The sequence below is a fragment of the Monosiga brevicollis genome, genomic scaffold, assembly GCF_000002865.3.
Source record: "Monosiga brevicollis MX1 MONBRscaffold_6 genomic scaffold, whole genome shotgun sequence".
Taxonomy (NCBI): domain Eukaryota; class Choanoflagellata; order Craspedida; family Salpingoecidae; genus Monosiga; species Monosiga brevicollis.
The window spans coordinates 106,565-132,032 of NW_001865043.1; the positions used below are offsets into that span (position 1 = coordinate 106,565).

At 55.5% G+C, this 25,468-nt stretch overlaps 5 protein-coding genes across 5 annotated transcripts; 2 read left to right on the forward strand and 3 right to left on the reverse strand.

Annotated features, from left to right (window-relative positions):
* Positions 1-702: 702 nt before the first annotated feature.
* Positions 703-2,669, forward strand: MONBRDRAFT_24115 (uncharacterized protein; the record flags this gene model as incomplete). The annotated part of the gene is made up of 3 exons (XM_001744389.1): positions 703-1,033; positions 1,559-1,702; positions 1,747-2,669. The coding sequence occupies 3 exons, from the start codon at positions 703-705 to the stop codon at positions 2,667-2,669; spliced, it is 1,398 nt and encodes a 465-aa protein (XP_001744441.1).
* A 663-nt stretch (positions 2,670-3,332) lies between these two features.
* Positions 3,333-5,833, reverse strand: MONBRDRAFT_15980 (uncharacterized protein; the record flags this gene model as incomplete). Its single annotated transcript, XM_001744569.1, has 3 exons — positions 3,333-4,413; positions 4,483-5,120; positions 5,321-5,833. The coding sequence occupies 3 exons, from the start codon at positions 5,831-5,833 to the stop codon at positions 3,333-3,335; spliced, it is 2,232 nt and encodes a 743-aa protein (XP_001744621.1).
* A 2,400-nt stretch (positions 5,834-8,233) lies between these two features.
* MONBRDRAFT_15907 (uncharacterized protein) lies at positions 8,234-9,123 on the reverse strand (the record flags this gene model as incomplete). The annotated part of the gene is made up of 3 exons (XM_001744570.1): positions 8,234-8,344; positions 8,428-8,710; positions 8,840-9,123. Coding segments are annotated over 3 exons (678 nt in total), but the record flags the coding sequence as incomplete, so codon positions are not given.
* Positions 9,124-13,367: 4,244 nt separating this feature from the next.
* On the forward strand, positions 13,368-14,047 carry MONBRDRAFT_3296 (uncharacterized protein; the record flags this gene model as incomplete). The annotated part of the gene is made up of 3 exons (XM_001744390.1): positions 13,368-13,419; positions 13,614-13,711; positions 13,808-14,047. Coding segments are annotated over 3 exons (390 nt in total), but the record flags the coding sequence as incomplete, so codon positions are not given.
* Positions 14,048-14,567: 520 nt separating this feature from the next.
* Positions 14,568-16,919, reverse strand: MONBRDRAFT_36474 (uncharacterized protein). The gene is made up of 3 exons (XM_001744571.1): positions 16,502-16,919; positions 16,080-16,388; positions 14,568-15,985 (listed from the first exon to the last, which is right to left on the reverse strand). Exons 1-3 carry the CDS (start codon positions 16,853-16,855, stop codon positions 14,711-14,713), a joined length of 1,938 nt encoding a protein of 645 aa, XP_001744623.1. The 5' UTR covers positions 16,856-16,919; the 3' UTR covers positions 14,568-14,710.
* Positions 16,920-25,468: the final 8,549 nt, after the last annotated feature.

Consider the following 25,468-nt stretch of genomic DNA (forward strand, 5'->3'; position numbering starts at 1 on the left):
CCCCCCCCCCCCCCCCCCCCCCCTAGTTGCTTCTGTGTTTTTAAGCGCCTGGCGCGTACCTCGAGGAATTGGCATGCGCCTTTTAACAGTTGCCAGCCCATCTTCCTTCTTCTGCGGGCCCGGTTATGACCGTGGTTCTCTCCACCACTCTTTCACAGAAAAGGTGTTTCCATCCGTAACCGACAAGAACGTAGGGGAAGGATACGCAGAAATGACACATAGCCGGGGGACGGGCAGGGCAGGGCACGACGCATCTCCGCGGGTCCATTTTTATCTGACAATACAGCCAATTTTGCTGACAAAGCATCGTTTGTCCTTTTTGGAGCAAACCGTTCTAGACCATCAAAGTAAAATATTTATCACACTTTAAGCCATTTACTTTTGAAAAAGTGTGGCAGTCGTTACACATTTATATGCTGATGTGTGGCACGCGCCTGGGTAAGCAAGCAAGATCGATGTGTGTGTGTGCTGTTGATGCGCTACTCCTATGGCAGTACACACACCCTGTCGGGGGTCGGGTAGTATGGGCAGTGCCCTGTCGGGATCGGGGAGGGAGGGGAAGGGTACCTTCCAGGGCCTGGTGATGGGTTTTGGCAATCCTGTACCCCGCCAGGGTAGAGCCACTACCCGAATCTAAATCAATCAATCACAGCCATCAAGTTGCATCATCCCAATCAATGTGAGCGATGGCACGGGCACACAATGAAAATTCAAAAACCGTTTGCCTCTCTGTCTCTGTCTCTGTCTCTGTCTCTGTCTCTGTCTCTGTCTCTGTCTCTGTCTCTGTCTCTGTCTCTGTCTCTGTCTCTGTCTCTGTCTCTGTCTCTGTCTCTGTCTCTGTCTCTGTCTCTGTCTCTGTCTCTGTCTCTGTCTCTGTCTCTGTCTCTGTCTCTGTCTCTGTCTCTGTCTCTGTCTCTGTCTCTGTCTCTGTCTCTGTCTCTGTCTCTGTCTCTGTCTCTGTCTCTGTCTCTGTCTCTGTCTCTGTCTCTCTCTCTCTCTCTGTGCGCTCGCGTCTCTCTCAGTTGTCCATGTGGTACAGTCGCCCCCGCCTGCTCCTTGCTGCTTCTCGTCCTTGTCGTCCTTCTCGTCCTTCTCGTCCTTGTTGTCGTCTTATCGGACGGAACGTGAGGCTGTGCTGCTGGCGCTCAACCGTGTCTTTGGAACAACTGCCCGCTCTTCTTCCAGGCTCTCTTTCGTCTTTGTGCCCACCGCCGCCGGATCTTTGGGTGAGTCAAAAGCGTCAAGACACCAAGCGCCTCGCACGGGATGAGGCACGCCCTGCTTGGCTCTGCCGTCTCTGTCAATTGGTCTTGACTGCCATCAAGGGTGGCGCAAGGGCTGGCTAGTTGGCCATCTCCGATCGCGGCTTGAAGCCAGTCCCGCCCCTTGACCCGCGACGCAAACAGTTTTACATTGCCCAGTTGCGACTCAGCCTCCCGACTATGCCTCACCTTGTCTTATCCTGCGTATCTCATCACCAGATCACTAGCCATGGCTCCAGCCACAGCGCTGCTCGCTTTGGTGGCCCTCAGCGCCGCTGTTGCGGCCACCGCCACAGACGGCGCCACCGCCAATGCCACGATTCTTCCCGGCGCTGACGCAAGCAAGGACTTGGACCTCCCAGCCGAGTTCCTCTTCCCCACAAACACCTCCGAGCCCACTCTGATGGCGACCCAATGGCTTCATGCCCAGTTTCTTCAGGGTGCGCTCTTGCCTGCCCCCCGTCATGCCATCTTCCTTTTACAGCCCCCCCCTCCCTCGTTGGCCCTCTGGCTTTCATGCAGCTCACACCACCCTTGCTCACCGTCACGGCTCACTGCTTCGATCAAACCGCACGGGCAGGCACCATCATGGAAAAGGATCCCTTTGTGAGTGCCATGATGGGCGTTGGCGTCAAGCCCAGCTCAGGCTCTTACAGCGTTTGGGCCTACGTGGGTATGAGCCTTTTCTTCTCCACAACCTTTTTCGTCAGTTTTGGATCCCTTGTGAGCGTCTTCAGCTGGGAATGGCGCGATTTTCGCGATAATCGCAAAGAACTCTGGCGTCAAGCCCGCCTGTCCATGATCGGCATGCTCATAGCAGCCCCCATCATTGGTGTCATCATGAAAAACCTCTTCGAACAAAAGTTCGGGCGCCTGCGCTTCGACTACACCGACATCACCTGGGGCGAAACGGCCCTCATGTCCCTGGGCTTCATTCTCGTCTCCGATCTGACCTTTTACACCATGCACTCCCTCTGGCATACCCCTTTCATGTACAAACTAAGCCACTCTCTCCACCACAGCTGCCGCCCCACCACCACATATGCCGCATCTGCCGCCGACGCCGCCGAGATCCTCCTGACTGGCTTTGCCTCGGTCTTCGTGCCAGCCCTCGTTCTCCCCATCAGTGCCCGCCTCTTCCTCTTCCTTGATCTCTTCCAGCACTTTTGGAGCATCTGGATTCACAACCACGACGCAGTCAAGGTTGGCTTCCTAGTCTACGACCCCCATGACCACAATGTCCACCATTACTACGGCGAGCGCAACTTCAACTACGGCCTCTTTACGCAGATCCCCGATCGGCTGTTTGGCACGTACCGTGGTACGATCCCAAACTCTCGCCTCAGCGGCAAACCCCTTGTACGCGACGCACAGGGCAACGTCGTGAAACCGACCAAGTCTTCATAACCGCTTTGCTCTCGACCGACCATGTCCTCTGGCGATCCAACCAAGTTCGAGCAAAACGTACCCTCCGACCCTCTTCATCATCTTCTTGCTGAGGAAGGCAAGACACTCTTTTAGATTGACAGCATTTCGCCGCCGGTTTAGCTGCCAGCGCAGCACCCATGAGAGTTGTGGGCTCTTTCCTTCTGGCTGCCCGTCAATAGGCCGCGCCGGCTTGTCAACGGGGACAATTTACCAATTCCTTCCTTGCATCTCCTCCAATCAAAGTTTTGCCCGCTTTTCTTCACCCGCTCAGCCCTCTTTTTCTTGCTCATAACCGCCGATGTGTGATGACTGATCGGATTTTGCCCAAACCCCTCAGTTGACGGATACCGCACCATTCTGTGCTTTTGACCGCAATCGATCTCCACCGTTGTTCTTCTGTGATTGGCTTTCTATTTTGCGTCGACAAACCCGCAGCGTGCCGCACCTCAATCGCCACAGTTAAAGAATAATACACGTACTAAAATGACTGTGCAAAGTCTGAGCCTCAGGCAAGCCATGACCAGCATGGCATTTTGACAACCTCTCGAGAAAAAGATATTGCGAGAGGAATAGAAGGGGGGAAGGGCACACAATAACCTGCACATATGAAAAGGGATTTAAGACCAGTTGAAGCTGGACAGATCACATGGCCTCGTTGAGCGATCCCTTGGCCACTTCTACGGTCTCTGCAGCTTGCTGCACGATATTCAGAAAAACGTCGTGCAGGGTGGCCTGGCGCAGATCCATCAGATTGGCCTCAAGCTCCTGCTCCAGGTTACCAGCTCGTTGGAGTGCTACATGCAGCGGATGACACTGTGCTGCAGGTAGTCGTACCTGCACGTAGCTGCCATGCTCACTCAAGACTTGAGCCGAGCCAAAAGCAGCTTCAATGGCCTCACGAATTTGCACCCCGGTTTTTCCTGGGGCATTCACTTCAAGAGAAAAGTAGTCTCCAAAACGTGCCCGCAACTCTTCTAGTGTACCATGCTGCACCAACCGGCCACCAGCCATGATGCCGAAATAGTCACAACACAGTTCGCACTCGTCCATGCTGTGACTTGTCATCAACACAGCCTTGTTCATCGCCTTCATTGCCGCAATGCACGACCAGAGGAAGCGGCGCCCCAGGATATCAATCGCTGCGCTTGGCTCGTCCAAACACACAACGCTCTGGGGCCCCAGAATGGCCAAGCCAAACGACAAACGCCGCCGATTACCACCACTCAAATGGCGAGTCTCCAAGTCCACAAAGTCTGTCAACTGCAGAAAACCAACGAGCGCTCCAATCGTCATCGCCGCTTGGGGGTTTGCCAGCCCCCGAATCGAGGCAAATAGCTGCAAGCTCTCACGGACGGTGAGTCGATCCAAGAGTGCGTCCACTTGCGGACAGTAGCCCAGGTGCTGCAGGGCCCGGCCTCGCGCGTCGTGCATGTCGAAACCGCCAATGTGAATCACCCCACGACCCACATCACGCTCACCCACAAGGCAGCGAAAGGTCGACGTCTTGCCGGCACCATTGACGCCCAGCAACCCGTAGCATGTACCAGGCATAACATGCAAGCTGACGTCTTTGACTGCCTCGCGACGCGATCGCGCACGCCAAAACCGCCATGTTCGGGGCAGTGCATAGCTCACGTGGAGGTCGGTCACAACGATGCCGCTCGTTGCAGATCCATCAAAGGGCAGCATCTCCTCATCCTGGTCCTCCGCCAATGGCCCCAAACTTGCGCCAGGATTGGCACGTTCTCTCGGCAGCGCCAACTCGCGCCTTGGGCTACTGCGACTTGACCACCCTCTGGTTCCGCGCTTTGCAACTGCAGCGAGACAACGCCCCACCTCGCGCCAATGGACGGTGACCATGAGCAGCCCAGGCCAAATCAGTGCATGCACCCAAATGGCCAGGAGATACTTGCCAATGACATGCCATTGGAAGGCACTTTGAAATGCCGGCGCTGCGTCACCGACGAGAGCAGCCGATACAACACTATACTGATACTCGTACTCATGACGCGCGACATTGAGGATGGCACGGCCGAGGCAAAATTGTGGGAAGACGGCCAGCATATTTTTCAACAGCTCGTTCACATGGGCGAGGGCCACGAGGGTAGGAAACCAGTCGAGTATAAAGGTGGCCAACGTCGCCGTGAGTCCGATCGCGACATTTAGTACCATCGCGCTCACGTAGGCCGTGGCCGGAACCGAGTACAGCCCAGTGAGCATGTACATGAGCGGAATAACCGCAAAGCCATAGCTCACGATCAACAACGCCATTGGTAAGGCGTTATGCCCCGTGTACGCAGGCAGTCCAAACGCCTCAAAGACAACAATGCAAAGCAAGCACGCTATAAAGTAGGTGCTCAGATCAAACAAATAATGACCAAACCAGAGCACACCCGGTGAGAGCCCCGATGCCAGCTGCAAGTGTCGAGCCTACAATAAGCAAAATGGATAACCGCAAGCAGATGAGCACCACAGGTCGTTTGTGCAGAGGCTAGCAGTTTGGTGAAGCTTTTGACCCTGCTTCAAACCCCTGACGAATTATCTGAAACGCGCCAGGATTGCGCCTGGTCCGAAATAGCGTGCCCCTCTCAAGTCCCCTCTTCCAATTTCAACATGTGCGCCGGCCTCACCCGATCCACACGCTCCTTGACGATAAAGACAAAGACGCTGGCAGGTAGAAACGATAGGCCAAACAGGATGAAAATGGCCACAGTGATATCCGTGCCTGATGTGATATACTCCTGCAGCTTCGTGTCCACGGTAGCGTCTAGCGGATGGTTGTAGGCTGTCGTTGATACATTGCCCAAGACTTGCAGCAGTCCTTGATTAGCGACATGCAGATATGCTGGGAGGCTGTGCATGTCCCGCATATCAAACCAAGCTCGCGCAAAAGTGGCTGCATCGGCGGGATAAGGAGCAGCCCCAGGGCCCAGGTAGGCTTCAGAGCCTACGTGCCTAATGGCAAGGTTGCCAAAACGCTGCCAGTCCCCAGTTACTGCCCCATGCACAGTGCCATCGTTGAGCAGGAAATGCTTAAGAAGCCATTCAGTCACATTGGTACTGTCGGGAAGCAACAGGCTGGCCTCGGCCAAGCCAGCCGACGCCTCCACTGCAGCCGATACCAGACCAGCACGTTCAGGCATGGACGGGTTGGTCCACCAAGGCAATTCAACATGTGCATCCGGGCACTCGTTTTGAAACATGTTGGGCGACAGCTCTAACGCAGGCTGCTGCTGGGCCGGCGGAAGCGCTGGCACGTACCCAAAACACATGGTGATGAAAATCAGCAGAAATGAGATGTGCCCTCCCGCCCCTCCCAAAAAAACAAAAAGCAGATTGCAGCAGATGCATCGGTGCTTACCATTGGCGACAATCATTGCCAGACACATGAAGAGCACTGGCAGCACGGTCATGGACAGGAACGCGCGCAAGTCTCGCTTGGTGTAGTGAAGGCGCTTCGAAAAACAGGCGCGCAGCTGACAGATGAGAAGACGCCAACCACTAACACATGCCGTCGTCTCAACCTGAAACGCTTCCGGCGAGGCTTCACCAACTGCCTCTTCCAGCCGTTGAGTGAGAATAATGTGTGAGAAGACGTGGTCCAAGGTACATGCCTTGACAGTGGCCGAAGCAGCCAAATGTGGGCCACCGGCTTCGGCTCGTTTGGTCAAGTCAACAAGAACGTGGCTGAGCATTAGGCGTGCATTGGCTATGTTCGCGCCTGGGCGGATTTGAACGTTTTGTTCACCAACACGAAGCTTCAAAGCGAGCGGTTGGCATATTCCACGCAGCAGCTCGAGTTGGGAGTCTGATAGCCCTGAGCGAGCCCACTCAAGCTCAGTGTCCAGTCCGAACCGGTGGCGTAACTGGCCAAATGTCCCACGCTCTAGCACACGACCTTGGTGCATAATCACAATGTCATCACTCAAGACTTGGGCCTCATCCTAAGAAAGCACGGTGTCCAGACGAGTGAGAACTTTCACGACCGGAGTCAAGTGCATGGCCTTTCGACGATAAGAAGGTTTGAAAAAGGGGGTGGTGTGGGGTGTGGCCGCAGCTGCAGCTCCCAGTGGGCGCCTCCAGGGCATACCAAGTGATGGGTGCAGAGTATGATGGTGCTGTGCGCTTTGCGTGCAAGGATCGCATCCCAGGTGCGGCGGCGTGTAGCCGGATCCATGCCTATCTCCATCACGAAAGTTGACATGCGCACAAAGCCCACCCATCCAAGCACATCATTCATTAGGCTCATTCACGCTGCGATTCTTTCAGAGGTGGGGATTGGCTTTCAACAAGCGATACCAGAACTGCTAGTCAAGCACAAAACGCACCAGCAGTGGGTTCGTCGAGGAGGATCACGTCTCTTCCCAGAAAGGCAAGGAGCACGGCAAGCTTGCGCTTGTTGCCGCCACTCAAATGAACGGCCCGCGTATCCAGCATTGGGTCGAGAGCTAGAAGGTTTGTCAAGGTCTCCACATCAATCTCGTCGCCGTGACTGCCTGTCAGTCGCATCAATCGTCCAAAAAAGTCAATGTGCTCACGAACGGTCAGTTGCTCAAAGAGGGTATTTTGCTGTAAGCAGATGCCCAAGCAGCGTCGTGCCGCCGGTGTTTCCGCTGGAAGCCTAACCCCACAACGCCGGTCTCTGCAATGAGAGTTGAAAGGCGTTGTGCTGTACACGCAAGTCGAAGCCGATAGGCTACAATACGAACCGCCACCCGTGCACCCGGACCGTGCCAGCATCCGCCTCGATGATGCCTGCAATGATCTTGGTGGCTGTCGATTTGCCCGCTCCTGTAGCATATGTGTGCCCGATGGAAGCGAGCGTGGTGAGCGCTTGTTGTCAGAAATTGCAATGGCAACGATCTGGCTGCAGGTGACAAAGACAACAACTCGCAAATGGCAAGGGCCGTGGTCCTTTTCTCAGCACAGCAGGACCTTTGCTCAGGAGATAGAAAGAGTAACCTCATAGTCAAAAAAAAAAAAAAAAAAAAAAAAAAAAAACCAGGCCACAACCAAAATTGTGTTCTATCTGGCAGTGATGATCCCAAAATAACAGCATGCCGTACCGTTAGGCCCCAACAGCGCCACACAGGTGCCTCGTCTGGTCTGCAATCCAAAGTTACAGAGAGCAACCTTGGTCTGCTTGCGCCACAAACTATGCAAGACGTATTCCTATTGCGCACACGAACGCCAAACGTGATGTGAGGGCTGCACCCAATATCCATCATCAAACACAGAAAGGCGCAGGGAAGATAAGCCGCAGATCGACTTGCCTTTCTCACGTCACTAAGGTTCAAGCTGAAGGCCTCTGCTGCGTCATCCGCAACAACTGCATGTTCATCGGCATTGACTGAAGGGTCAAGCATTGGTACATCATCGTCGGGACTGCCAACCGCATCTGCTGCTGCACCTGGGCTTTGAAGTCGAGCATAGCCGGACAAAGTAGGAGTGGCTATCCAGTAAGCGTGGCAAAGGCGCCAAGGCAGGGTCACCGGAAAATGCCATGGGCGCGGGGGCCCGTTGGAGCGATCGAGAATCTGGAAAAAGTACCAGCTCAAGGCTGCATACAATAGACAATCCAGGCACAACATGCCCCAGGCAGCAGCCACACTGAATTGATCGCAGGTACCGATGCCATGATGAAGACTTGACCACTACGAAGCACAAGGAGATGTAAGGAAGCGCAGATCGGGAGGGTCCGACTCAGGGAGGCGAGGCAGCACAGTGGAAGCCTGACCTGTACGCCCGTTTCGAGTTGTTCAAAATGGGCCATGTAATACACGCCAATGCCAAAGGCAGTCGTGGAGAGAGTCGATGCGCCATACTTGGAACTCACGGGCAACGTGTCCAGGCTGAGAGCAACTATCACAAACGGGATGTACAAGCAAAAGTAGAGGATGCCGCCCACCGCGGAAGCAATCTTGGCTTGCCGAAAGAATACACTAATCAACATGGCAAAGAGGAGCGAGGAAAGCACAAAGGTTTCCAGGAACAAGAAGAGCACAAGGCCGTCTGTAAACCTGCCGACGGCCCGACCAAGCGCATTGTGATGAGCCGCAGAGTTTAAAATGTCCGTGCCAGTGAGGGAGGCATCTGTCTGAGGCATGCACGATTGAGTGTGCCGAGCGGATTTGGCCAATCACACCAACCGCAGAATGTTCCCCAGCTTGAGCAAGAGCGTCAAGATGCCCACGCTTGGGAGGCTGGTGAGCAAGGCCGTGACCAGCCAGCTGCACCAATATGCCGAGCCGCTCAGGCCACGCAGATGCATAATGACGTCAAGATTTTGCTCCTTCTCCCAGACCACAGACTTGATCGTCAAACTGACTGTGTACAGCCACGCAAGCGTCATGAAGAGCGGCAGGGTGGGTCCGAGACCTGACGCGAATGGATCCGACTCAAAGGCAGGAATGGGGAATCTTTGTGTCAACATCGGCAAGGAGCCAAGCGTTGAGTATCCCTACCGAATGCACAAGATGACGCATCATGACCATCGGGGCAGGAGTGAGCGTGTGAACCCCCTGTTTATTCTAAGGTAAGAGCCTGTACAAAAATGAAGGCTCGCCCCCAAAATGATTTCGCACCAGACTTAAATCTAAAACAGCGCGATCCAACATGTCCTACAAAGTTGCATGTTCCCATTGAGCTTGGGCGCAATGATAAGGCCCGGTTCAAACGACAACAACGCATACGGGACGGAGATGGCACCTGAAGATAGACAAAGCCCGAGTATACGTAGAGGAACCAGGTATAGGCGCCATAGTCGGTCGTCACGGCTTCATGAAGACGCGTAGTTTTGGGCGTGTAGAGTGAGTTCATTCGGATGGTGTAGGCTACGTGCTGCGGATCACTAGTATTGAAGACGATACCGCCAATGGTATCGAGGGTTGAAGAGCGTTGGGCAATTTGTGCCACCATGGCCGCCTCGTCGGGATACGCTACAAATTGAGTCGCATTACTAAAGAAGCTAAGCAACCCTGGGTCTGGTTCCAGGCGTGCCGATGTATTTGAGGCAAACAATGGTGTCGGTAGAAAGATGACACCTTCCGTTGGAACCGGAAATCTAACGGGGCGCGGGCCAAGATGAACAAAAGCAGAACAAAGAAAAAAAAAAAAAAGTCAAAAAGCAGGCCAAACGTTTATTTGCAGCACAAGCAGAGCCTGTCTTGCTGATGATCACATACAGTTGCTCCGTGGACTGATTGCAGATGGGCAGTGGACAATCAATGTCTTGAGGAACTTGCACGGCCATCTCGACGTGATCGGCCGCATCCCCTTCCTTGTGGAGGATGGCCATGTAGTAGGCTTGCCCCCCACGTAGCGTTTGTGGGGCGGACCTCTGCTCAGGATATACGTGAAAAAAGCTGCGCGAGACAGCCGAATGCAGTGACGCAATTTTGCGCTACACCGCACACGCAAGCACAAGCACATGTATGCACACATACAGGGACAGAGAACATGAAGTGTGAGTAGGCAGACTCAACATGACGGCAAGAGGGGCGCACAGAGATCGCGTTGATAATATCGGTGGAAAGCACGAAGCAAACCGTATTTGCGCGAGAGTTGTCGCTAGACAGGTGCAGCTCCGAGGCATCATCGCTGGCAATGAAGAAAGTGTAGTCCCCATCGGCAGGGGGAACGAAGGAAAAGCTGTTGGCACGCGCCAAATGACGTGAAGCACTGAGTAAACTGGCTCCCTCTGGGCCTTGTCCACCACCACCACCGTGCGAAACGAAGCGGTGAACAATCAGACCTGAGGACTTGGGCATAGTGGTTGCCAATGTTGACGGGGGAGGCCAGATACTCTGAGTTGACCACGTAGCGAGCGTTTGGGTTGTTGGGATATCTTGGGTCCGAGGTCAAGGCGTCAATCTGTGTCAGTCGGGCCGGGACGGGTCGGTACACGCCAAGGTGGGTGAAGAGAATATCATTAGAAGCCACCAAAGGCATGCAAGTGGGTCCTGGCTGTGTTGTCGGTAGATTCAAGAGCTTTTACCTCGATGCCGTCGATGCGAAACCAGCGCTCAATCAAAAAGCCCGGATCTCCACCTGCAGAAGGAAGCGGCAGCTAGCATAAGCAGGACGAGAGGCTACGCTCATGGTTTGGCTTGAGTTGCAGGAGACAAACTGTGGTGAATTTCTGACGCATTGCCACCCGTGGAAATGTCGAAGAGGCACTGCCCGGCTTGCACGGCTGTGAGAACAGCGTCAAAGGTGCGATTGACTTGGGCCATGATAGCGCGCGTCTATGCGAGAGAGAAAGAAAGAACGACGGGTCACGATTGTGGCAATCTGTATTGGGTTTGGTGCTGGTCGGGAGGGGTGCCGGGCGTGTGTGTTCCAAACCTCTGGGGTGTCGGGCGTATAGGCCAGTTTGCCGCCCCCAAACAGCGACTGGAGAACAATCAGGCCCGACTACGAGATGGACAAGAAGAGGAGAGGTGATGTGTTAATGCTGTGGATGGGGCAACAGGTCTGCAAAGGGGCATCTTCGCAAGGGTGGACGCTGCACCGACTCACGGATGCACTGTTGCTGCCGTCGTGAGCTTCATCGAGCTCATTGTCCAGGGCGTTGGCTGGTAGGATAGGGCATGCGGCATACTGGATCAGATCCACTAGGTCCACTGTTTCATCGTATTGAGTGAGAGCCATTAGGTTTTTGGCTCGCGGCAGGTTCATGAGCTGAACAAAGGCCCGGGTCATGTTGTTCAGAATCTTGGTGCTGTTCAAGCTCAGTGAGCTCTGGTTATGGTGGTGAAGATCATGGTTGAGTGCGGTGCCAAGGCCAAAGGTGAGCACGTCCAACAGGCTGTGGTTGTAAAAGGCAAAGGCTCGATCGCCAACGTGGGGAGCACTCAGGAGCTGACATGCACAGCCAATGGCGCTGCGCAATCGAGTTTGGTTCTCAAAGCCCTGGGCCCAAGGAAAGAGGACGCCGTGGGAGCGTTGCAGCTGTTGTCGACAGGTGGGGTCAGGGATGGCGGCCAGCGTGCCATTGCGTCCCCATAAAATAAGAAGCTCGGCCAGGGCAGCCTGGTGCTGATCAAAGGTGCTGGTGCCGTGAAAGAGGTAGGCAGCCTCGTCGATGAGTGCCGGCCCCAGAATGGATGGGCCCGTGTCATTGACGACATCATGAAGCCCATCGCAAAGGATCGACTGCATCATCAAGGGCACACCAGCTGATGGCAAGGCCTGGGGGCTCAAAGAGGCTAACAAAGCGCACAAAAAAAAAGGCAGGTGATGAGCAGCCGCAGAGTAACGTGAAGGATAGAAGCAAAAGGATGGAAGAGGGGTCAAAAGCGTCAAGACCCACTGGCGCTTTGAGGAGAAGGGGGGACTTGATGACGGACAAGGACGAGAATGACGAAGATGATGGTCGGCAGCAGAACCTCAGTGAGCGTACTACGCCAAGCCCGGGAGCGCATCAAGGCTTGGCGCCAAAGCAAAAGGCGGAGCTGCCCGAACCAGGCCCGGTATCCCGGGCTGGCCTCAAGGGGTGCCATGGTCAGCACCAAGACACCCTCTAAGTCGTTGCACCACCTGCCGATGCACCACGCATCCCGCGGCGCTTGTGCTGCGCGCTGTTCGAGCACACGAACCACCCGGCTCGAGCACACCTGACCTGTTATCGCTCCGCCAACACAGGACTTCCCAAGCCCACAACGACCTGAATCCCACCCTCACACCTACCCACTGTCACGCAAAATACCCGACAGCAAACGTGAAACCAAACCCTCCGGTGCGACCGAAATCACAAAAATGAAGAATGACCGTGATGATGAGAAAATGGGTCCGCAATTTGGGCGCGCTCCCTCTCTCTCTCGAACCATTTCTCTCTCTGTCTGTCTCTCTAAATCTCTCTCTCTCTCTCTCTCTCTCTCTCTCTCTCTCAAGCTCTCTCTCTCTCTCTCTCTCTCTCTCTCTCTCTCTCTCAAGCTCTCTCTCTCTCAAACTCTCAAACTCTCAAACTCTTTCTCTCAAACTCTCAAACTCTCTCTCTCAAACTCTCTCAAGCTCTCTCTCTCACATTCACACACGACGATGCAGCAGCAGTGGCCGGATGATCCTGGGTTGCGGCTGGTGGAGCAGCCGCCTCCGTTTGAGCACCTGCAGGTTCTCTCCGATGCCTCACTGCTCCGTCCGTTGAGGTGGGAGGATGCGCGATTGATCATTGACAGACAGGCGTTTGTTCAGTTTCGCCGCAGCCGCGTCTCACTCGAGGCATACCGCGCCTTTATGCGCGACATCAAAGCCAAGTTTGAATCGGTGGGTGACATGGTCATGGTGCGCAAGAACGGGTATGCTGTGCAGGAGGCACCCGACGGGCGACTGCGAGCCGTGCGACCCACCAATCCCGAGTTTCGCCTTCTCTTTGAGCCAAACGACTTTCCCTACTACTTTGTCGAGGGCATCCAGCACCATGTTCTTTGGGTGCAGGGTGCAGAGCTGACCATGGACGCTCTCACCGAGTGGGTGCCGCGCTATCGCGACCCCGCGCTGTTTGACGTGCTCTACTTTGTCAATCCGCCCGGGCTGCGAACAGTTCCCGAAATGAGCCATGCACACATTATCAGCCGGCCCAAGTCCCTCGCCATTTTCCAGCCCCAGCCTCGCATGATCGCCACCAGCCCCAGCCTCCCGCTCGATGCCCGACCAGCCCTCGATGGCGCAACGACAATCGAAGTGTGCGTCGACTCGGTGGCAGCTGCCCAAGCTGCCCAGGCTGGAGGTATGTAAGCTGTACAACGTCCAAACGGTCACAGTTTTGTTTCGCCCAGCGCCATGTGCGGTGCCTGATTCAAGTGGTTCGGGTCCCAGCAAGGAATCAGTGTGGATCGCTTTGAATTTGATCGCCTTTGACTGATCACTCGCCCACTTTTTGTCTTCTTGGTCGTTGTCGTTCTTGTTCTTGCTGTGTGGCAGGCGCCCATCGCCTGGAGTTGTGCAGCGCGCTTTCCGAGGGTGGGCTGACCCCCAGCCTGGGCTTGTGTGCGGCAGTCATGCGTGCAGTCAGCTTGCCGGTGAGCGCCAACTGGATGTGCTCCTAGATGCCAGTGCTTCAATCAAAAACTCGGTAGTCGGGGCACATGACCCTGGTCTTTTCGATGGCGTTTTAGGTGCACGTCATGATCCGGTCGCGAGGGGGAGACTTTTGCTACTCGGACGAGGAAATGGACGTGATGCTGATGGATCTCGCAGCTTTGCGCTCGCTGGGTGTGGCCGGCGCAGTATTTGGCTGCCTCACCCCGGAGGGCGAGGTGGACTGGGTGCGATGGCAGGCCTTTGAAAGCGCTTGTACGGGAGCTCACGTGACCTTCCATCGCGCCATTGACATGAGCCGGGATCCCGTGGCTGTGGCGTTGGCGCTCGTCCAGCGCAGCTCCTGTCGACGCATTCTGTCCAGTGGTGGTGCAGCAACGGCCCAAGCAGGGGCCCAGACACTAGCAGCCATGCAGCAAGCGGTGGGCGCCGCTGCGCAGGTCGTGCCGGCCGGTGGCGTGTCGGCTGAGAACGCAGCTGATCTGGTGCATCAGACAGGGGCCCGGCAGCTTCATGGATCGGCCCGCGCGTGGCTGGAATCGCCCATGACCTGCCGCACTACTGCCGTGAGTATGTCTGCCAATTCTGAGGTGATACCCGATTATCAAAGGAAAAGCTGCAGTGCGGACCTCGTACGGGCCTTGGTCGCGGCCGTTCGGGCCCCAACCGCCGCCACAGCGGCACCCAACTAACCCAGGGAGCTCGCGTGTGTGCTCGTATGGGACTGTGAAAGCTTTTTTTTTTTTTTTATATAATCCGATTATGACATGTATGTGCTGGAAAACGGGAGATTTGTAAACTACAGAACCGATATACCTCGACTCAGATTTGATCATGGGACATTTTCATTCAATTGAGATTGGCCATGACGGACCGCCGTTTTGAAGATTGGAACAAACGCGCTCAAACAACGCACGAGTGGGTAGAGGCTGCACAACACCCTCAACACACAACACCCTCAACGCATACGGCAACACGACTTAGACCTCTCGGAAGTGAATGGGGCGATCGACGGGATACTCAACGGCGTACTCCAAACGAACCTCTCCCTGCGCCTTGGGCTCGAGGCGGCGGGTCCAGATTAGGTTGTTGGTGAGAGAGTTGAGCTCGACATCGTCCCCGCGTGCCACGTCCTCAAAGCCACCGCCAAACTCGTCGTCGGCAGGGGCACGCTTGGCAACTTGGCCCTTGTCGGTACCGTGCAGGGCGGCCATGTCCGGCTCGGTGACCTTGACTCGAATGGCGCTGTCGGAGGGCTTGGGCAGCGCTTGCAGCACCACAACGGTGGCGGCCTTGCCCAGGGTGTTGGTGATGAGGCAGCGGTGGACATACTGAGCCGTGTTAGTCTTGCCTTGGAAAAAGGAGGATTGCTGGCTGCGACTCTCGTTGGGAGGGCGGTAGTCCAGCTTGATGCCTGCGTCTGTGCCAAGGTAGGTCGTGAAGGTCTCACCCGGCATGACCAGCTTGAGGCGCGTGGTGGTGATGAGGCTGCCATCGCAGAAGACGTTGCAGTCGCTGCTGGGCAGGAGCATTGTGTCCGAGGTGTTGGTGACCTGTGCCTGCATGTAAACGTCGGTCGACTTGGCAGGTACGCAGAGGTAGCGGGTGCGCACGCCCAGGTTGAGGATGGTCAGCGTCACCTTGTGGCGGTTGTTGTCCGACTCGACCGTGCAGGGCTGCTCAATCTTAAAGTTGGTGCTCAGACCTGTTGAGGACGTGCTGGCGCTGGCCACGGGGGCCTCCTCCAGGCATGCATCGGCATCGTCATCCTCCTCCATCTCGTCGTGCATGGCAGCTCGCTCCATAGCCATCATGGGCATGGCCATGGACGCTGCCGAGGGCGCACCGCCAAAGCTGTTGACAGCGCCGCGGGACCGTGCTGCCATCTTGGCCTTGCGTACTCGAAGCGGGCGAGCAACCTCAAACTCAACAAGCATGGGGTTCAGATTGGGAGGTTGGCCGCCCACGGCGGGGCGGGCGGTGGACAAGGTCAAGGCCACGTCCTTCCAGTCCTCGCCCGTGTCCTGTTGCACCTGACCGTAGTAGCGGAGCTGCACGTTCGTTGGGAGCAATAGTGGAGAGAGGGTGAGCAACAGACAGAAACTGGGGAACCCAAACCCATAACCACCTTTTTTCTTGTAATGGGGAGCTCCGGGCGGGGTTTGGAAAAGACATACCTCCATAGACAAGTCTTGGAGATTCATACGCAGGTCGTAGGCTGGGGTCCAGCTGGCACCAGCCACCAGATAGGTAATCTAAGGGCAAACAGGAGCCATCAGCGGCAGACGACCGCGGGTGAATGTGCAGGGCTGGAGTGTGGGTGGCGACAGCACCAGCAAGACGCGTTACCTCGAGGCGGACTGAGCTGGCCTTGGCCACGTCGAGGGAGATGACCAGGTCTGAGCGGGGGCGAGCCTGGGAGCGCAGCTCGCGTTGCTTCTTAAGGACGGCCTGCTGTGCCTCGCGTTCGGTGCTGAGTTGGCGATTGATGGCCCGCTGGCGGGCTTGGGCCTCCATGCTGCGTTCGAGGAAGGTGGCGATGATGCCGTTGGCCTCGGCGGGCTTGGGCGCCTCGAAACCCGAGTGGGCACCAATTGGCTGGACTGCGTAATTGGTGTACGCCTGCAGGGCCTCCAGCGCCGCCTCTTGCAATTTGTTCTGTCCAAGCATGCCATACATTCATGACCACAGCGGTGAGGCGTGAGTGCAGAACGCACTCGATGAGACTAGTGGTGCAGAGTGGAGTGGGGTGGTTGAATAAACACGCCTACCTCATCTTCAAGGGCGCGCATGCGCTCCTGGATGTCCTGTAGCTCATTGTTGAGCGTCTTCATGGCATCCTCATCCACGTCGGGGGTGATGCGGGCCACGAGGACATCGAGCAGGGTGCAGGGGCCAAAGGCCTTGACACGGATGGAATCTGGATTCATGAGGCGCTTGCTCAGCCCCTTGAGAGTGATTTTTTGCAAGCCTTCCTCAAGGTCATCCAGGCCCAGCTCGCGCGTGACCTCGGCACGATCATTGAAAACGGTGACAGCTGAGACGGTGGCATCCTTCAACTCGTGCTCGATTGAGGGATCGGTCGAGCTCGTGCCCACGGGCTCAACCTCCATGATGGCAGCCATGGCGTGGCGTCTGTGTCAAGTGGCGCAAGTTTTTTTTTAAAATGGAGCCAGTACAATGATATCCTGCAAATACCAAAGAGCACAAATGCAATTGGATGGGACGCGCGGCAGGTCAGTGAGCAAGCAAAAGTGCAACGTTGGTGATCATGTAGCCGGCGCAAGAAGACGCCCAGACACAGCGACAGAGACAAAGACAGCGACAGCGACAGAGACAGCGACAGAGACAGCGACAGCGACAGCGACAGAGACAGGAGACAGAGACAGAGACAGAGCGGCCAGAGACAGACAGAGACAGAGACAGAGCGGCCAGAGACAGAGACGGAGACAGAGAGCGACCAGGAGGAAGTAAAGCCGAGAGCGCGCAGAACGACAGACGTACCACTGATCACAAGAAATTGAAGCTCTGTGTGTGTGTGTGTGCGTGTGCAATCGAACACACGCCACGAACAATCTGACAACGTCACCACGTCAAGTGCGGCCGTGTGGCCAAGGATGAAGCAGGGCTAGTTGGTATGCCGTGAGATCATTGACAGCCAAGAAGAGTAACCGTGTGCACGTTGGAGTAGTAAAATGCAACGACTCCCCCTCGCACACACACAGCCAGCGGAGCACACGCTCAAGCGCGCTGCCATTATAGGCGACGCGCCTCACCGCCCCCGGCTATTCTTAGCATCTGTATTTGCATAGTGTACTGTTGATCACATTATCGCATACATTGTCAGCACACGTAAATGAGAGATGGAGATAGAGACAGACAGAGAGAGACACAGAGAGAGACACAGAGAGACACAGAGAGACACAAAGACACAGAGAGACACAGAGAGACAGAGAGAGACAGAGAGAGACAGAGACACAGAGACAGTCAAAGACAGACACAGACAGACAGTGACAGACAGTGACAGTGACAGAGACAGAGAGAGAGACAGAGAGACACACAGAGAGACAGACAGAGAGACAGAGAGACAGAGAGACAGAGAGACAGAGAGACAGAGAGACAGACACAGAGACAGAGAGACAGACACAGAGAGACAGAGAGACAGACACAGAGGGACAGAGAGACAGAGACAGAGACTCATTCTGCATCTCATGTGAGTTGGCACCGGGACGACGTGGTGTCGGCATCAGCGTCTGGCTGCTGGAGGCGGTGGGCTCCTGCGTGCGGGGTCTTGATCCTGCTTGCTTTTTGTTGATACCGACAACTTCCTTTCGGTAAGGCCTTGTGCTTTGGTTGAGAGAGCACCGCTGCCATTTTTTTTTTCCAGTGGGTGTGAGTGCCACCGATCGGTCAACAACGTGCGCTAGGCAAAGAAGAAGTACACCTCACTTTGGAACTTATCGCCAGCGCTGTCTGCCTGTCCTTTGGCGCATCAGGGGGAAAAAGCAGGGGTTCCTGACCGGCTGCCGTTTTTGACGCAAGTCCGACATTGTGGGTGTCAGACGAGTTGTACTTGGAGGGGCTCATGAGATTGGTGGTGGAGAAGCGGATGGTGATAGAGAGAGATACCGTTACCATGAGTGATGATGGAGAGCAGCTGTTAGATGCGTGCTGGTCATCAGATCCACAAGAGGCGCTGCAGCTGTTAACCAGTTGGGACCACCAACGTATCCAAGATGCTGCCAAACACAAAGATGATGGGGTACGTCAGCTGTTTGATATGCTGTTGTGTGATATTTATCGGCAACACTTTGAATACGGCACTGAATGTTGTGTACATGATGGTGATGCTGTACCTGTACGTCATGCCGATGCATCATCCCACAGGATGGCCATACACCACTACACTATGCCTGCGATAACGCTCATGTTGAGGTGATGGAGATGCTGTTGAGGCACGCTGTTGATTCTGAAGCCCAGAACAACGTCAGTACAGTCCCCTTTACCCCCTATGATTTCACGCAACCACAATGACGTTGTACATCATGCTGATGCATCATCCCACAGCGTGGCTGGACACCACTGCACAAAGCCTGCAATAACGGCCATGTTAGGGGGGTAGAGATGCTGTTGCAGCACGGTGCCGATACTGAAGCCAAGGACCAGGTCAGTACAGTACCTCTTTTTGCTCCGCCCATGATGGTAGACAACCATAATATCATGTTGTTCCTGTTGCACCTGTCCGTCATGCTGATGCATCATCCCACAGGTTGGCGATACACCACTGCACAAGGCCTGCATTAAGGGTCATGTCGAGGTGGTGAAGATGCTGTTGAAAAACAGTGTTGTTACTGATGTCAAGGACCAGGTTAGTACAGTACCTCCCTTTGCCCCGCTCATGATGGTATACAACCATAATATCATGTTGTTCCTGTTGCACCTGTGATGCATCATCCCACAGTTTGGCCATACACCACTGCACAAGGCCTGCAGTACCGGTCGTCTCGCAGTGGTGAAGATGCTGTTGCAGCACGGTGTTGTTACTGATGCCAAGGACCAGGTCAGGGCAGTGCCACCCTTTACCGCCCTCCGCCCCGCCCCTATGATGGTATACAACCACAATATCATGTTATTCCTGTTGTACCTGTCCGTCATGCTGATGCATCAACTCCAGTTTGGCGATACACCACTGCATAAGGCCTGCAGTAGCGGTCATGTCGAGGTGGCGGAGATGCTGTTGCAGCACGGTGTTGCTACTGATGCCAAGGACGACGTCAGTACAGTACCTTCCTGTTCCCCCTTTCCCCTATGATGGCACACACCTGTACCACATGATGATATGTTGTTGTACCTGTACGCCATACCGATGCATCGTCCCACAGGATGGCACGACACCCCTGCACTGGGTGTGCAGTAGCAGTAGCGGTCATGTCGAGATGGCGGAGATGCTGTTGAAGCACGGTGCTAGTACTGAAGCCAAGGACGACGTCAGTGCAGTACTTTCCTCGTCCCCCCTTATTCCCCTATGATGGTACACACCTGTACCACATGATGATGTCATACCGATGGATCATCCCACAGCGTAGCCATACACCACTGCACGCTGCCTGCAGTAGCGATCATGTCGAGATGGTGGAGATGCTGTTGAAGCACGGTGCTAATACTGAAGTCAAGGACGATGTCAGTACAGGACCTCCCTCCTCCTCCCTCCCCTCTGTCTGCTGCTCCTGCTTCCGCTGCTCGTCTCCTTTGCGCCGTCTCTCTCCTCTCCACCCTGCCCCTCGTGCGCGTCCGTTCTGCCTCTTGCTCCTATTCTTCTTTCTCGCTACCCCTCTTCTTTTCCCATTTTGCGTCTGCTCTTCGTCGGTGCTCCCTGCATCCCATCTTGTTCTTCCTCCCGCGATGAACTCGTCCCTCATGTTACCGAACATTGATATTATATAGGACGGCCAAACGCCGCTCCATACAGCCTGCACCTTCTCCTCTGCCACCCGAAAGCTTGTCCGCCAACTGCTGCGGCACGGTGCCGACCTGGACGCGAGAGATCTTGTAAGCCTTTCATCACGATACCCTGGCTTTTGTGCTATTCGGTCACACCTGCGATTGATACCCGATGGCCTTGTGTGGCAGGCGGCTGCACGGCCCTTGGATCTGCTCCTTCGCAGGGATCCCATCGAGTTGGAGGTGGGCCTTCTTTTTCTTATTTGTGGTCCTGATTGCAGAGGCAAGCTGGCTTACCGATGAACCTGCTTCACTTTATAGCTGATTGAGGAACTATTGGGCGCAATCCATACTCCTTGCTCCTACCACACTGCGAATCCCCATGGTGCGAACCTGGTTCGCATGTGATTGTCCGCATTGTCTTGTGCTCATCGGATTTCAATGTGGCGCCAGTCCAAGGCTTGATTCATGCAGAGCAGGTCAGACGCTGGCGGTGCTCTGCTGCTGTTCTATGCAGCGTCGGCTGGCGCGTGGATCCTCAATTGTTCAACATCCAAGACCTACAAACGCTTTGTGACTGCCTGGCCGCTCAAGCTGCGCCTACGAATTGAAATGGGTGACGCTTGTGTTTGGCTTGTCGATCGCTATGCAAACAGAGAATGAAGTCAAACGGGCAGGGCGGGCTTTGCCAAACGGCTAAAGCAGAACAGTCCAACAATCAGCGCGAGAAGCCACCTCGTCTTTATTCACCATGACATCAAATGGTGACAATGGTGTCTCAGTCGTGGCGGCTGTGGAGCCATCGCAAGGGCAGCCAAGACAGTCGTGCCGGGCACCATCACGAGGACGTCGAGCCGCATCAAACTCGCTCCGGCACACAAGGAAAAAAAGACAACAAGAAGCACAATACGCACCATCATCGTAGCCAGCGAACGTGATCGCGCTCATCACGTGGCTGCCTTTCTGCCCAAGGACATTTGTCCCTCGACTTCGAGATCAAAGTGCTTTCCTCCCGTGCTGTCTCGGTAGGTGCAGCCTGCAGCGTGGACATGGAGCCAAAAGACCATGTCGGCTTGTTCGGCGTCAGAAATGGTCGCTCGTAGCTGAAGGGTCGAGGAGATGAGATTGACATGACCAACCAGCGAGCTTCCAATGCCCTGGCTGGCAAAGGGTCAGCACACTTTGACGTACAAGCCCAGTTTAGTGGCGCTTTGAACGCACTTCGAAATTTGCTCGTATGCTCGCATGACGTTTTGAAGAGAAAAAAGGTTTGAACGTCGCTCGCTCTTGACATGTGAATAACGACACATATGATTCCAAGAGCAAGCTGCCTCGTGCGTACCCATAATTCTCGGCGTGATATGCGATTCTTGCTCGTCTGCACCCATTTGAGAACCAGGCGGCTCCTCGTGATCCTCCACCAAGTCCCAGGATTTCTTGGATGATGATCACTGTCTTCGTTTGCTGTTATTTGTTGCTGTCTGTCTGGGCTCGCCCCCGCTCGCATCACAGACACACGCGCGCACACACACGCAGACTTGTGCGCGTGGGCAGATTGGCCTTGAGTGTGGGAGCTGCGACACGCACAGTCAGTACCGATGGCCTGGCAAGTCACGGTGAGAAACAGTCTTTCGCGCTATCCGTCTCCCGACCTCACCCGCGCAGCCTCATTGGCCATCATCCCATCAATCTTGTGGCCAGCAACTGCAAGCCCTGGCCTCGGCCCACTTCGACCACAGCAGCCAAGCCCCAGAGCTGTTGGCCACCTGCCGCATCCTCCTGAAATGGAGTGCCCCCTGTGATGAACAAACGCAAGCCCTCACCTACCGCGTCGATCGCCAGTTGCGGGTAAATGTGCGCGCTGCTCGACTTGTGGCGATGCTTGCTTGCACGCACTCATGCTCGGCCACATCGTGGCAGGATGGCCGGACCTGGCACATGGTGCAGGATTTCATCAAGGATAGCTTTGAATGCGTCATCGATGGCCTGCAGCCTGCCCACAACTATCAGGTCTCAGCCCTTTCCCTCCACGTTGCCTCTGCTCGGATTTTATTGACTGTTTGCTTCGCCTTTGTATGGCCAGATTTCTGATCTTTGGCCGTTACTCGGTTTGTGGGTGGCAGTTCCGGGTCATCTGTAAACCCATTGCCAGCGCCACTCCCGGCCCTCCGGTCTTGATCACAGCTCGGTGCGCCCCCACTTATTTTGTGTCAGCGGGCGGCATTTGAAGCCATCGCCTAACCCCCACGCAATGAAATGCCAGGACGAGTGCGCTGCCTCCCAGTACGCCCCCCGCCGTGCAGCTTGCTGCAGCCACCGAAGATAGTCTCACCCTAACTTGGGAAGAACCAAAAGAATGCAATGGCACCATCACCGGCTACCTGTGCGTGATTCGCACCCCTGTTCCGCATGAGACGATCATCTCAATTTCACTGCACCCCTACACACCCGCGACCGTGTTGGTTCAGCCTCTTTCAGGCCTTGCCCGAGGCTGAGGGCCAGCCCTACACGGAACACAGCCTTCCTGCCTCGATGAAAAGTGTCACTCTCAAGTTTCTTCGGCGAGGTGCCACCTATCGCTTTCAGTGTAGGTCAACTTCTGCCATCCAGCACACCTCGCCCGTGCGCTTTTCCGTACCAGGAATCACCCATCGTTCTAACGCACCCAAAACTTGGGAATGAACCGAACATGTGCTAGTAACGGCCCTGAATGCCGCAGGAGAAAGCCCGCCCAGCACTGTGCTGGTCGCCGCCACACGCAAGCCCGTTACAGAACGCTTTACACCCCACGCAGCTGCACGGGCGGCCGTTGATGCAGACCCCGCTGCGCCCGTTGTGGAGATGGCGTCGTGTACACAGATCCGAGTCTTTTCTTCTAGTCCTACCCCACGGCTGAGGGCATCTGAGCATACACCCCAACGTACGGGATTCGTGGCTGTTGCCCCAAAAGTTGAGTCCCGAGCTGCCCCACTTCCTCGAAAGGAGCCAAGCCGTCAGCCTCCAGTCACACCCGCTCCCTCGAAGGACGTCTCGACGACGCTGGCATCGGACAACCCCCTTGGTCCTGCAGCGGTAGACAACCCCCCTATGGTGAAGCCTGTGGACCGTACCTCCACTCGTGGTAAGTCACTCCTTTGCTAGCGGCGCTGCCAAAGGCATGGTCACGCCGAGCGTGCCTGCCAGAGTGCCTCATCAATCGGACCGATAAACCATGTAGGTCCACCGTCCTTGACCATCATGGCTCCTCGGCGCAACACTGGCGGGAGAAGCGGTGATGAAGCTTTCCCTGGCGGCACCCGATCCGCCTTTGAAGAGGTGCGTACACATGCCGTTTGCAGAGGAGATGGCCAGCGCTTGGGTCAGCAGTTGGCTTTATCGGAATGTGCGTGACTGATCGTCTGCTTGACCTGTGACCTGGTTTGGTCTTTCCCACAGCGGCGGTTGGCGTTTGACCAGCCTGTCTCGCAGGAGCAACGGCGATCAAAGGAGAGCGAATGGCATGACAGCATTCGTCGCCGACCCAGCGCCGGACAGCGCACACCCCTGGATATTGCCAGTTTCCACCTCTCGGCAGGCGTGGAAGTTCAGGCGGCCGGCCACGTCGACAAGTTGGTGCACCGCGGTAAGCAATTGGATGGACGGACTGTGCACGCGGGGCCAGGCAAGAGTGAATGCTGCTCACATCGACACGCTGACTTGATCAACAACGGCGCCCAGACCGGACGTTGACGGAGATCAAATCGCTGCAGGGCACGGTGCGCGGTCGGCGTCGAGGCGTGCGTGGTAAGCTTCAAGTCTACTCGGAACAAGGACAGTTGCTGACCGACCCTGTGCTTGGTCGATTGCTGGAGGTGAGGTCACCAGCAGGCGTTTGAGCCACGTGATTCAAAACCGCTACTCTCTCCGTTGAACACATTGCCGAGAATGAAGCCTCACGTCGCGAGAGTCGTGTGATGCCACTGTTGTACAGGAGGAGCGACGAGGGCAGATTGTGATGTACATCACGTCTGTGGCAGCTGTCCGCGAGCGCTTTGAGCGTTGCAAGGAACTGAAGGATGTGCGTACTGCTTTGGAGACAAAGGCAAGACGAGGGGTGGTATTTTGCAGAAGCTCTTATGCGCCTGATTTTGCCGATCTGCACCGGCCAATGGGATGCGAGACAGATATTCTACAAGCTGCGGCTGAAAATACGAACCAAGGACGTGAATTTGGATGCCGGCTTTTATGAGGAGCTGTGCAAACGTACCGGGCAAGCCGATCCACCCGTGCCCCTCGTGTTTGTTAATGGGCACCGCTTCGGGGTGTGTTTGTGTGTGCGCGCGCGTGTTTGTGTAGAGCAACAACCCGACATGCGATCATGCTTGTCCGTCGCCATTTTGCAGCTCACGTGCAGGCTTGCAACTGGGATGGTAGGACTACAATGAGATCCACGGCATGGCAGAGCGTGGGGAATTGCACGAGCTCTTGCAAGGGTTTGAGGTGAGCCGTCGCCCTTTTTGTGTATCCCGCAACTTGCGGTGGATGGGTTGCGTCGTCATAATCATGGGCCTGTACTAACGATAGGAGGGTGCACTGGAAAACTGTGCGACCTGTGGGGGTCATGGCTTTATCAACTGCACCTGGTGCCAGGTATGTCCTCGAGCTCGCTCTCGCTCTCTTCCAACAACAGCTTACCCGTCCTGGGATTTAAATCCGGCAGGGGACGAAGCGAAGCGTAGCCAATCCTTTCACCAAGGAAACGAATCAAAACGCGTTGCGATGTACCGTCTGCAATGAGATTGGCCTGCAGCGGTGCCCCACCTGCTAAACTTCATCGGCTGTGTTCACATGCCATCCACCCTAAACAAGCAAAAAGATGATTTAAATTTGCTCTCACTCTCAAAATTTCTCTCTCTCTCTCTCTTCTCTCTAAATTTCTCTCTCTAAATCTCTCTCTCACTTTTTGGGTCGCACAATCGAATTAAATTTTACGCGTGGCGCAGGCTGTTCATCATGGCGGCGGCAAAGAGTGCAACGACAAGCTGGGAAGCGCTGCTGGAACAGTGTAAAGTGGACGCTGCGGCTGCAGGAGGTGGGTGTTTGCAGGGGTCTAAACCGTGGTTGCTGCGAGATGCTGCGCTGACGCTGAGGTGCGCCGGCTGACCATTGGGACTGCGCAGGCCGCAAGCAGTACCTCTACACTTTTCCGGACAAGAGCGAGATGTTGGAAGAGTACGATGCCAACACTGATCTACTCCTGTGTATGTCCGTGGCGCCCATGCTTTGGTCGTCAGGTCCAGCCGAGAGCGCCCAATGCC

Excerpts from the sequence above, each read along its gene's own strand:
- MONBRDRAFT_36474 (XM_001744571.1), bottom strand. The coding sequence starts at position 16,855 with ATGGCTGCCATCATGGAGGTTGAGCCCGTGGGCACGAGCTCGACCGAT. Across the intron at positions 16,389-16,501 it reads TGCGCGCCCTTGAAGATGAG|AACAAATTGCAAGAGGCGGC; the intron begins GTAGGCGTGTTT and ends ATGCTTGGACAG. Across the intron at positions 15,986-16,079 it reads CCAGCTCAGTCCGCCTCGAG|ATTACCTATCTGGTGGCTGG; the intron begins GTAACGCGTCTT and ends GTTTGCCCTTAG.